The sequence below is a fragment of the Thermobia domestica genome, chromosome 5 (genome assembly GCF_964235325.1).
Source record: "Thermobia domestica chromosome 5, izTheDome1.hap1.1, whole genome shotgun sequence".
In the NCBI taxonomy this organism is placed as follows: Eukaryota; Metazoa; Arthropoda; class Insecta; order Zygentoma; family Lepismatidae; genus Thermobia; species Thermobia domestica.
The window spans coordinates 179,675,639-179,688,469 of record NC_137458.1 but is presented as its reverse complement, the minus strand read 5'-3'; the positions used below and the strand labels follow the sequence as shown (position 1 = coordinate 179,688,469).

The 12,831-nt window shown below is 36.1% G+C and overlaps 1 protein-coding gene across 3 annotated transcripts in view; it reads left to right on the top strand.

The window, feature by feature from the left end:
• LOC145684739 (uncharacterized) overlaps positions 1-12,831 on the top strand; it is a 294,584-nt gene that overhangs the window by 215,762 nt on the left and 65,991 nt on the right. For all 3 annotated transcript variants that reach the window (XM_081757116.1, XM_081757118.1, XM_081757115.1), the window contains exon 4: positions 9,199-9,260. In XM_081757116.1, coding sequence (XP_081613242.1) covers positions 9,199-9,260 — 62 coding nt within the window. The remainder of the gene's footprint in view (positions 1-9,198; positions 9,261-12,831) is intronic.

Here is a 12,831-nt window from a genome sequence, read left to right as displayed (position 1 = left end):
AACATGTGTCAATGAGAGATCCGTTTGGCGAATTGTGAAAGAGAAGGAGTAAAGTCTGGACAACCCGTCGTAGCATCCTATTAAGCAAGGCCAAATACACAGAAAAGACAAACAAATTTAGATTCTTTCGATGAAGTAGTAGTTCGTAGAACAATTCACAATCTCTATGCTGAAGGCATTGTCGCCACCTTAAATAAATTATTGTATGAACTTAAGAAAAGCATTGACTTCAAAGGTTCTGAGTGGGCATTCAACAAATACTGCGCAAGTAGGAATTTAGGTTTAAAAGAAAATTCTATTGGAAATAGAAAACTGCTTTTTGAAAGGAAAGATATTTTCGTTTGACGACATAAATATAGGGTCTAATCATTTTTTCTTTCTTTGTCGTAACAATGCACATATATATGCTTGTATTATTCAAATACATTGTTATCTAAATTCTCTCTAGTTCGCTACCAGCATTATTTTAAACTGTAGTTACGACGTGACGTGCGAAGCGTTCAGTGCGCCATCTAAGCACTATTTGTGAATAGTGTAAGTTGATAGCCTTGCAACTGAGAGCGTTGACGTCACTGCCAAGATAGTTCTCGCGGACTGTAAGTAGGATTTGTCTTCATCACGATACGTAGGGCTGCCCTTTCCTTGAGTAAAAGACATTACATTATATATGCGTTATATTGATATTTTAACAAAATATACATACAAATATAAAAATATTGTTCCTATTTACCAATTTTGGTTGAAGGAATATACGGAACGTGTTGGAAATGGCGAACGAAAAGATTATTATTATTTCTTGTAAGAGTGGAAGAAATTAGAAACAATTCCACAATAACGTTTCAGACAAAGTTATGACTCATACTAGCCCAAAAGGATGACCCTGTTGTATTCATGGATTTTTTGCGAAACACGCTAAGTTTTCAGACAGTAGAAATCGAGATTGTAGACTGTGTCGTCATGTTGTTAGTTTTTCCCCTGTGAAGGAATTCGTTTCAACTCTAACGTATAAGAATGAGATAAATTGACTATTTTTCATGTTATTTATACATCAGAAATATCAACAGTGTAAATTATATTTTTTTCGAATTTCCTCGGACGGAATCGAACCGCGGACACCTAACTCACAAAACGAATGCTCAAGCCACTACTCTAAGACTGGTCCAAACACTCCTGTATGTAGCAAATAGCAAACGTTCACGATTCCAATATTTTATTAACGACGAAACACTGATTTCGGTCATGATAAAATGCTATAGTCCAGAGAATTCAAGTTTAAAAAGAAGACCGAAACTTATCTCTATTATATTCGGTTATTCTCGTTTTACAGTTATTTCGAGTAACCTTGATTAGGGACACGAACACAGATACATCGAGGACATTTAATATTTCAAAGGCTCTCCCACCGGGAAATGAAACTGAGGCCCCCGTGGGTCGAAGTGGGTCATGGTGAGTGATGGGTCGCAATGGGTCACGGTGGGTCGCAGGGGGTCTCATGCTGTTGACCCACTGACATTCAGAAAACTCGGCCCACTTGACCCACTTACCCACCGACTCACTGACCCACTCCAACTCTGGCACTTTTCAGTATATCCATACATATTTTGGAAAAGTTCCAAACGATATGTAATTCTTGCGTTTTAGGTTAAGGTATTATGAGTCTTCTGTTTCACTTTTCCATTCCCCATGCTTTTTGGGAGAGCATTTGAAATATTAAATGTCCTCGATGTATCTGCGTTCGTGTACGTGTCGTTCAAGGTAACCCGAAATAACTGTAAAACAACGAAAAACGAATATAATAGAGATAAGTTACGGATATACTTTTGGTCTTCTTTTTAAATTTAAACTTGAATTCTCTGGAATATAGTATTTTATCATGACCGAAATCAGTGTTTCATCGTTATAGTCCGGCAGTCATTCCATGGTACCGTGCATGTGCGTCCGCATAAAATATTTTTGCATTTTCATGGCCTTTACATCCTCCTAAACAATATTAGGAAGGGTGTCGCTCCTACACCCTTGGGCATTTTGCATAATACCCATTAATCCTTTCGAATTCAATGACGTTAAGCAATTTTTAGGACTTTTTTTTCAAGTATCTATTACTTCAACACAATTCATCAGAATTTTATAGTTCATATGCCATTCTCTTTAAAATGATGCAATCTTTCAAATGCTATAAAGATCATACCCTTACAACGTACGAGAAAGGGGAAATTTAGAAAAATCGGGAAATTTCTCTGAAAAAATCCCTTTTTCGACCTTTGGGGCCCTGGGTGAAAGCACGGTACCCCAATATACATTGAGATATTGGTAATGTTCATTCCAATTATTATTTTGATACCTTATATAATGACGTCGTTATAACATGTTTCTCAATTCTCTGTGAAGTAAAAAAAACAGGTGCGTAGGTGCGTAGGTTAGGTTTTGATGCAAACTACAGGCTTTGGTACAAGTAAGCAGCTAATTTGATACTAATTGTCTCTAGTACTTCACGACGTTGTCTTGTCGTCATTATATTCGAAAGGGTTACTATGGAAACTAAGTGCTGCTATTACTGATAAATCAAATTTTGTGCATACACCTCAAATTTATTATCCTACCAGAAACTTCCCGTTGTGTACACTCAAGGTTTTTTTATAGATCACAAGTTGCTTTAAACATCTTAAAAGTGTTGAAGAATATGTTTTAAAAGTATAAACACTTTCATTTTCACAGTCACTGCGAGCAAAAAGAGTATAAATCATGAATAAAATATTCGGTCTCCTCTTCGTCTACGTTTGTATTTGCCGCGGCAATAATTTTATTTTTTTCGTTATAAAACCGTGCTTCGTCATGACAGAGATAAAACACAGTGCATGACAGTTTAGCTGCATTGCAACGACAATAAGCTGTTAAGAATGGTTTATCAGATGAACAACGACAATGAATCATATCAAACACTTCTGGAGGCGCCAATGCAGTATTTGATATTAGTAGCACAAGAACAAGATATTTCGACGCATCTTCACGTTTCCAGCCTTACAAAGGGGTATCAAACTTGGGAGGCTAAAATTCACACCCTGACATCCATATGACAGTTTGAATGTGTGTTCTATGCACATTTAACTCGAACGCTTCCGTTGTAGACGAGTGACTTTTCAAATCAGGAGATGACGCAGCCTTTCGCCTTGATATCTTTGTAATCCACGCAACGACTCGTACATCAGATATATTTCCTCTCCTTTTGCTTTCGTAGCAACGAACATGAAATACGTGGTTTCTTTTACAACATCGGCGATATTTGCATGAAATTTTCCAAGTAGCTTGAGTTTGTTGCCGCAGTGCACTCTCTTTTCGATGCCAAAACACTGAGCAACCGTGTCCCACCCTGAGAGAGCATGTGCACCTGGAAGATCTGGAAGAAATGCCTTATCTTTTTGTACGCCTGCACTAACGTCGATAACGGTCCTGATAGTCCCACTGCTTTCTATAGTTAACACTCGCGACAGTTTAAGAGTGAGAAAGAAGTACATGAGAAGTATGAAAACATCGGTATCGTCGCACGTAACTGTGATATTCTTCACTCCCTTTTGGGCAATCCTCACTAATTGCTGCACTATGATCACACCTGCTTCTTCGTATATTGTCCGTAAATCAGTTCTGTGTGTATCTCGTTTGAGTGGGGTCCTTTCCAGTTATGACCAATTTATAGTCCAGATTTCTGATATGAACATCAGTTAGAAGTTGCTGGATAATTAACTCTGTCAATTGTATCTTGTTTTAAGTGACAGTAAGTACATTTTCCGGGATGAAAGTGATGTTCCCAAACTCGGCTTTTGCCTCCTCCTACCAAACTAACCAGCTCGGGCCAATCTTGTGCCACTCTTAATGCTGTAGTTGTAGTATCTGTCGAATATCTAATACACATTAAAGAACCTTGTCTTCTGAAACACGTATTCTCATACGTTATTGGAATAGCCATGAACAGTTCCACTGTTCGGACAGTCTACTACCCACAGTAAAGCACTTCCATCAATCACTGTATCTTCTGGTCTGAGGATTACTTTTGCAGATGCATCAACTTTTAGCTGATTCATCATGAGTGATTTCGCCTTTGTTATTCTCATCTCCCGGTAGTCATCAAACATGGCAATTGGTACGAGGGCAAGTTCATGTTTGAGGACAGGTTGACAATTGATGTCTCTTGGCCCTTGTATTCCAGGAACACGAGAGCAGATCAACGTGGCATCACATACATCTGTAGTTCCAACGCACATGGACTTCCTGTTAATAGTCATTGTTATAACTTCCTTTGGTATGGAGAAACCTGCCTGCCAAGTAGCTGAATAATTAACCATTTGATCCATTCCAATATTCGACGCATTGTGAACATTCACTTTTTCTGACGCGATTCTGTCAGTGACTATGTTGGTAAGAGATTGGAAATGGTCCTTCGTGTCAAATGGATCAATACACGTTTCTAGCTTACTCCTGAATTTCTCTCTGTCAATTCTATCTGCTCGAATCCTTGCTGGTTTCTATTCTTTGTAAGTAGTGACTTCATCTCTCTGGCTGTCGTTGGTCAAGTCGGACAGATCTTGCAATATACTGCTAAAAATACGCATGTTGTATACCCACGTCTTCATACTTTCTCATTTGATTGTCAGTCCGATGATTCCACGGGATCCTTTACCGTATCTCGTAAATGTCGTTTCGATATACATGTCAGACCAGATGCCGTTCCACAGCCCTTCCTTGTGGTGCATGACGTGCTTTCCTTCCATGAATTTCTTTAGTACATCACCATGACATATTTGCATTGACTCAAATAATACAAACCGTACCTTGTATAATTGTGATGATCAGCAGAAAAGAAATACGGCAGCATATGCTTTATTGCCCATAGGTATAGTCGCCATCCACTTTCACGTTCAGCTCTCACAAACGCCATCATAATTTTAAAAAAAGGCTTTACTAAATTTTCCACACCATAGTTTGGATGTAGAGCTGCTTGATGCTTTGTATTTTTTTAAATATAAGTTCTTCCTTTGAATTTACCGCAAGAAAAATAGGTCTCTAAACTTCTTCAACAACCAATTGAAGAGCTCTGAAACTCTATGGGAACATCTTACCAGATAGAATTTTTGGAACACTTCCAAATTCTGCATTCAGAATATCTTCAAGACCATTTCATGTCATCAGACATCCAACGCAACCAATAAAGATCATTAGTCTGTGCATTCCCCCAAGTTTTGGAATGAAAGTTGAAAACTATTTGCGGTAAAACCAGCTGATGTGCACAGCCAACTTATACAGTTGCTGGTCGTTTGTGAATATAGTCACATTTTGTCTGCACATATTGGTAAGTCGTATGGCCTCAACCTTTGCTGTGAACATTGTGTCAAGGTCTGCAGAATCCATGTCTATTAAGGGGGTATATATGGCCCTTGTGGCTGTTAGAGTCTTGTACTTGCTGGCGGCACAATTATGTATTAAATCTAGCAAATTCTAGGGTATCGTTCTCAGTTACTATCCATTTTATAGATTGGAAATCAAAGTCTCTACATCTTGATAACAGTCTGCCCTAAAATGATTGTCCATACAAATATTTTTTCTTACCGGTAAATTAATGTTTTCTCTCCCACGCATACTGTATTTCCTATGGTTAATATAATTTTTTTTGAATTTTCTGTATATACATAACTTTTACATTCTTAAATATGGACTCAACAACAATGGTAAACTGCTCAAAGTATTCTTTGACCATTAAAATATAGGTGTAGACACCTATATTTCTATGATAGAACAAGATCTTGGAGAGATATAAATGAAAATATAAATTCCGTTAATGGCGGTAGCTTTTTGTACATACATAAATTTTACATTCTTAAATATGGACTCAACAACAATGGTAAACTGTTCAAAGTATTTTTTGACCATTAAAACATAGGTATACATACCTATATTCATATGATAGAACTAGAAGTTGAAGAGAGATTAATGGAACTAGAAATTCCGTTAATGGCGGCAGCCATTTCATATTAACGTGTTTTATACAAATTGCCCAAGGATGTTAGGGCGACACCCTTCCTAATATTACTCGGTAGGGTTAAAAGATTATGAAAACGTGAAAATATTTTATGCGGACGCGAATGCACGGTACACTCAAAATCGGGGGTTTGACGGCCGGACTATTAATAAAATATTGGAATCGTGAACGTAAATTAGGTGTCCGCGGTTCGATTCCGTCTAAGGAAATTCAGAAAAATTTTATAATTTACAATGTTGATATTTCTGATGTATAATAACATGAAAAATAGTCAATTTCTCTCATTCTTACATGCTAGAGTTGAAACGAATTCCTTTACAAGGGAAAAACTAACAACATGACGTCACAGTCTACAATCTCGATTCCTACTGTCTGAAAACAGCGTGTTTCGCAAACAATTCATGAATACAAAAGGGTCATCCTTAAGGCCTAATATGAATCATACATTTGTCTGAAACGTCATTGTGGAATTGTCTCTAAATTCTTCAACTCTTACAAGAAATAATCTTTTCGTTCGCCATTTGCAACACGTTCCGTATATTCGTTCAACCAAAATTGGTAAATAGGAACTATTAATTATATTTGTATGTATATTTTATTAAAATATCAATATAACGCATACACAGTCCATTGTCTTTTATCCAAAGAAAGTGCGTTACTACGTATCGTGATGAAGACAAATCCTACTTATTTTCTGTTAAAGCATCCGAAGGTTCGATTTTCATATTGTCAAGTAGCTGACACCGTCTTTTTAACCGTCTTTTCCCTCCAAAGTATCTGTTATAAGGTAATTCATCCTTATAGAGGGTCCAAATGATTTCTTTTCATTTTGCTTGACTTCAGCATGCTTATTTGCATTGGAATAAGACGTAATATTGAGGTCCCAAATATTCAGTAATAATAATAATAATAATAACATAAAAGACAAATTACGTATGAGGACAGATTGAATTAAAATCTCAAATTGCCCCGAGCGTTAGGCAAAAGTTACAATATAGTTGGAATTGCAGAGAAGTGTCAGGACCATCAGATCATACCCTCTGCTTACGTCCCTACAACTAGCTAAATGTTAAATGGAAAGTTTTCAGGCAAATTTCATATAGAAAATAGGGATACTGAACTCACAAGAGCCATAAGAAAATTTGTTTTTTAGTAATGGTTATGCCGGGTAACGTACAGAAGACATCGATGATAAGAATGAAAGAAATATTAGAATAAAGAAAGTGGGAGGAAGCGGAACCCAGAGAAAACCTACACACACGGTGTCTGTTCAGCACAATACCCACTAGGCAGGCGCTGGGTGGAACAGGGTGAACCATTAAATTAATAACACTCCAACAACAACAACAACAATAATAATAATAATAATAATAATAATAATAATAATAATAATAATAATAATAATAATAATAACAACAACAATGGTGTTAAAAGTTTTAAAGTTGCCCTAAATTTGGCAAAACTTACTTAAGGTATATAATAAGCTAACTTGTAGAATACGCAGATATAATTATAAAAGCTTTGATACAAAAATATATACACAGATAATAATTCAGTGAGCTCTGAAATACAAAGTAACAAAATAACGTATAATATTCAGTCTACAGTGCAATTGTTACTTAAAGAGTGGCATACACTATTTCGAGAATCCAGATAAGACGAGAAATGTTTACGATACTTTCCGCATCGTCTTGATTCTCATTTGCAAAGCAAGACGATAATTTGAGTTAGCCTTGTCCCGCCTCGAATGTAAAATGTAAATTCTCATCCCGATTTTGTTTGTTTTATTTTAGAATCGAGATGAGAAATTCCTTTTCTCATGGGCAACATTAAACAAAACCGAAATATTTTTGCCAAATGTTACGTTCTGCTTGTAATAATATGACCTGAGCGATAATAAGTTTCTAATTTGTAATCTTCTACGGGATAATAATTATTATTATTAATATTATTATTCCTGAAGATTTGATAGTTCAAGTATTGAAATATCCGAGTATTCAAATGTCTGAATATAATGAAACGTGTGTCATTGCCGATCAATCGCCATCAAAATTCCTAAAGTAAAAAGTAAATTGTAGAACGTGGATTCGAACCAAGAACCTCCAGATTTCTGGTCAAGCGCCTTGACCATTTTTTTTAGATCAACCGATCATACCTCAGTTTCCCGAGCAAAAAGAATTTCCTCGTATACAAGGCCTCTTCGACCTTTACCATATTCGACAGGAACACGAACATATACATATCCAGGATAGTTGAAATTCCAACCTTGCTCTTCAGAGGGATTCGAACCGCCAGTGGATTGCGCCTCATGATCCAAAGTCGAACGCCCGAGACCACTCGGTTATTGCTACCGGCATCACTGAACCGCGATCACTACGCTTTAAATGATTCGTCTTTAGTCTTGTTACGTTACGTTTCTTTGCCTCCGCTTGCAAAGTTGTATGTCATTTTTCTTCGTTTCGAAAAGTCCTTCGTATTTCTTTTATGATGATATAAGTTAATAATGTTCGGCAAAGTTTATATTAATAACATGAATTGTTCTTAAACCTTTGGTTCTCAAGTTGGTTTCTTCTCCACACGAAACTACAGATGTGACAGATTTAATTCTCATACTCTGCGTTTGTTTCAAAGCAGTGGCCATTACCTGGTCAAAGACTTATGTCCGCCACGATACATACGAATCTGTGATATACCGCGCCGTCTTCCACTCACTAGCTTTTAACTCACCTTAACAGAAGACAATCACAGTCGAATAAAGTGAAGCGTTTTAAGTCACTAAGTCTACGTGTTACAGCGCGAGAGTTTTGCCATTATTTCGATAGAAAACTGTACAGATATATGATAGTGAACCTATTTTTGAAAATGATTTTCGACGTTTCGAGTTATCATTTTATAATTCTAGGACAAGCTTATAGAGGATAAACAAAAATAAATATTAATCCAAGAGAGATTGAGGAATTACATTTCCATATGTTTCAGATGTAGCCAGGAAATTCTTTCTTTCTAGTGAGTGGCTTTCCCTTGATTCTTTTTCAATAAGCTGTTACAATATTGAACAGATAGTAACTTTGTAAACGTTATTATTTCTTATTTAAGGAATTCACGCTTTAGCTGTTAATACAGAGCCTGAGGAAACATGTTTTGAAACTTTGTTTCTTTTCCTTATACAGGAAAGCTGGGCAGTATTATCACGATGATCAGTGGCATGATGGCGTATCTTGGTGCGCTTTACGTAAGTACATTGTATTATCCCTTACTTTGAGATGTCTTCTCTCCTTTACTATAACAATTTTCTGGCCAACACGGAGAGATAAAGGAAGGAACCCCCAGCATAATATTATCACATACTTAGAGAGTGGTTTACGTGCGGAGGCTAGAACAATTACCTACTTTGAATTTTGATTTATGAGTAAATTCATATTTAAATAGTATTTCAAATTGCCTTTTGCACTTGATCAACGAATTTCTATTTCAAACTAAATCAGAACCAATCCAGTTGCCGATTAGTTTTCTTCGTAATTTTTTTAGTGTTTATTTTCTGTAAGATTAAATTTGGAATAACACTTCTTCAGAAAGTATCATTAAGTGGATTGGAATTAAATGTAACTTTAAAATTTTGTTTTTAGTATTCCTTCCTATACATTTATGTTATATCATGCATATGTTCTTTTCCATATCATAAAATGGTTTTCACATAACATCGAGCAAAGAAAATTTATTAACATTTCTACATTGAATTTTCAAATATATTTCATGACCTAAAACACATTAAAGTATATATTTTTTCTACAATTTTGAGAAGATTTGCCAACCTAAAATAAACTTAAAATTAAGTTAAGGACTTTGCAAAATTTCTTACGGATTTTTTCTCATTTATAGTGTAAATATTCCCCTTCACTTTTCATTTTCTTGACACCATGTAATACGAAATTACCCTGAAGCGTCAGCGAAAGAGTTGCCCCATTCTTTTAGACATGTGAAATATTTACACCCTCTTTTACTTTTGAATTGAACTGTCTTTGGGTCAAATGATTGGGTTAAAGTTCATCTCCTAAACGAGTATTGTGTAGTCCTTTTCTCCTCATGTCACCCCAATTTCAAACTAAAAATGTATCATAACATTAGTACACAATGGAATGAGCGTATGAAAAGAGTTCACGCATTAAGTACATTGTAATTATCCAAATTTAGGCCTACAAAATAAATCGCTTATCGTCATCTCTCAATAGTAGTGTCGACCCTTGATATCTCTGGTACAAAAGCAACTGTTCATGAGTAGAATAAATAAGTCTTTGCCTTATGTTCTGCAATGGACATACAAATCGTTTCATGAACTTTCCAGCCTTCAGAGCTATTGGTCGCTCTTCTAAGAAATACAATGTCTAAAAAATAATTCTACGTTAAAATTTAGTTATGGTAATACCATTCAACTTATCCAAAACTACTTGTTAATATATAAAAGACACATAACTGCTCTAAATAAATCAAATGTAATGCTTTTATGACAATATTTTTAATAAAATGATAAGATTAATTACGAAGACCACAATACTACACACCGAAGTTTATTTTCCAGTAATAATTTCTAATTTATTGATCGAGGAAGTCGAAATAAGGTCATTTTCATCGGTGGCTTCTAACAAAATGGGTAAAATTTTGAAAAGGATGCTCAAAAACTATAACATGATTTTTTTTTGGGGGGGGGGGGTCGGACAAAAGAAAAGAAAGTGGACCATAAAGAGCTTCACTAAATTAGCTTAATTACCATGTGATGACTGTTTTGTGAATGTTATAAATAATTTACCAATTGAAGGAGAAAGCAAAAATTTGAAAAAAAATTAAATTATGAAATCGATGTATATATGGAAATGCATATAAATAAATAACTGAAAAGAAACTTTGACGCTGGAGGAGTCCGGACAAACTGGCGAGGACAGAAAGCCTCGTGTCTAAACGACACCACGTCAAAAGAACCCGGGTCAAAAGCTCCTAATTCAAAAAGGTCCTGCATCAGATGAGTCCGGGTCAAAAAAAGAAAGAAAATGTCCTTACACTTTTGTTTGAACTCTTCTGATGTGGCACGTTATGCACCTTGGTAGTGACACTTAACTTAACGATGAAAAATCGAACACAAAAGTAAGCAAATGTATTCCTTTATGTAAATAGCTGCAGAAGCCATTTTCATTTACCTCGTTAACAAGATAATAAAATTACAATCACCGTGAGCTGAAAACTAATTCTTGAATTTTATTTTACCCCATTTTCGTTGATATAATATCAAAAAGTGAGTTATTATTCGTTATTATTTTTTCTTAATCAATTACTACATTATCAAGAAACACCTAACAATAATAATAAGAATTATTAGTCAAAACCTGACTTAATATTATGACAAACTGGACACCAATTTTAACTTCATTTTGTACCATAAAACACCAGTACATAGTTAAAACACGTTCATATCATGAACAATCTTCATTAAGTAATCTACTTTGCAGTCTACATTACAACTGGAGTACCAGCGTATTTCAAACGTAGCGAACTAGCCTGGTTAATGAAAAGTCTCATGTAAGAAAATCTTATGGCTCGCGGCCGAAACATCGCCGCCCAAAACCTCGCGTGGCCAAAACCTCGCCGCCCAAAATTTCGCGTGGCCAAAACTTCGCCACCCAAAACCTCGCGGGACAAAATCTCGCCGGGCCAAAACCTCGCCACCCAAAACATCGCGTGTCCAAAACTTCGTGGGCCAAAATCTCGCCTGCAGCTTAATAAAAATTCAGTGTAGATTAACAATGTCTGCTGCTTTTCTTATAAGTAAAAAGGAAAAAGGAAGAGCTTGGTGTGGTGAGAGTAGTGGCGCCGAATTCTACTTCACCCCGGGCGCCGAAATCTCTAGCTACGGCTCTGTATATATATATATATATATATATATATATATATATATATATATATATATATATATATATATATATCCCCCTCCCCCTCCCTTTTGTTGTGCCGACAAAGTGAAATTATAATAGACATCCTAGGCTCGAACCTCATCTATGTTGAAAATTTGATTGAGATCGGTAGGATGGCTCAAGAGGTATAATGTGACAATCATAGTCATTTAATTTTTATATATATAGATTTCCAAAGCATGCATTAGAACTTTTCTTGTCATTATTTTATTGTAATTATCTGTTATTACTAAATATATACATATGCTAATATATAGAACATTCTACATTGAAGAAATCGTCGTGAAGAAGTTTTAACCTGACGACATTTCTTCGCAGGCAACACTACGTCTCACTTAATTTAGGCCAGGCGAGATTCTGTGTCGCGAGATCATTACAACGAGATTTTGGGTATGGCGATATTTTGGGGCGCGAGGATTTGGAAGACGAGGTCTTGGCAAGGCGAGATTTTGGGCGCCAAGGTTTTGGGAGGCGAGGTTTTGCCCAGGCGCGGTTTTGGTCCGCGAGGTTCTGGCCGCGAGGTTTTGTACCCAAACCAATAAGGCGCGATTATTCTCATTCTCAACTGTGACGAGTTTGAAGCACGTAGCTTTGGATCTCAGAAAATTTGAACTTTCGGCAGATAAAAGCAAGAAAAACGAGGTAAAATTAGCTTTATTTAAGAAATGAACCATCGAGGAAGCAGAAGGGAGCATGAATAGTAAAACAGCAGTGAGATCAGTCGAAAATCTGTGAAATATAGAAGTCAGCTTGGCAGACGCCATGTTCGAGCATCTACAGATAGCTATGGACAGGATTCGTCGTAGAGTTTGAACCACTTCCAAATTGTGTGAAGATTAGTTT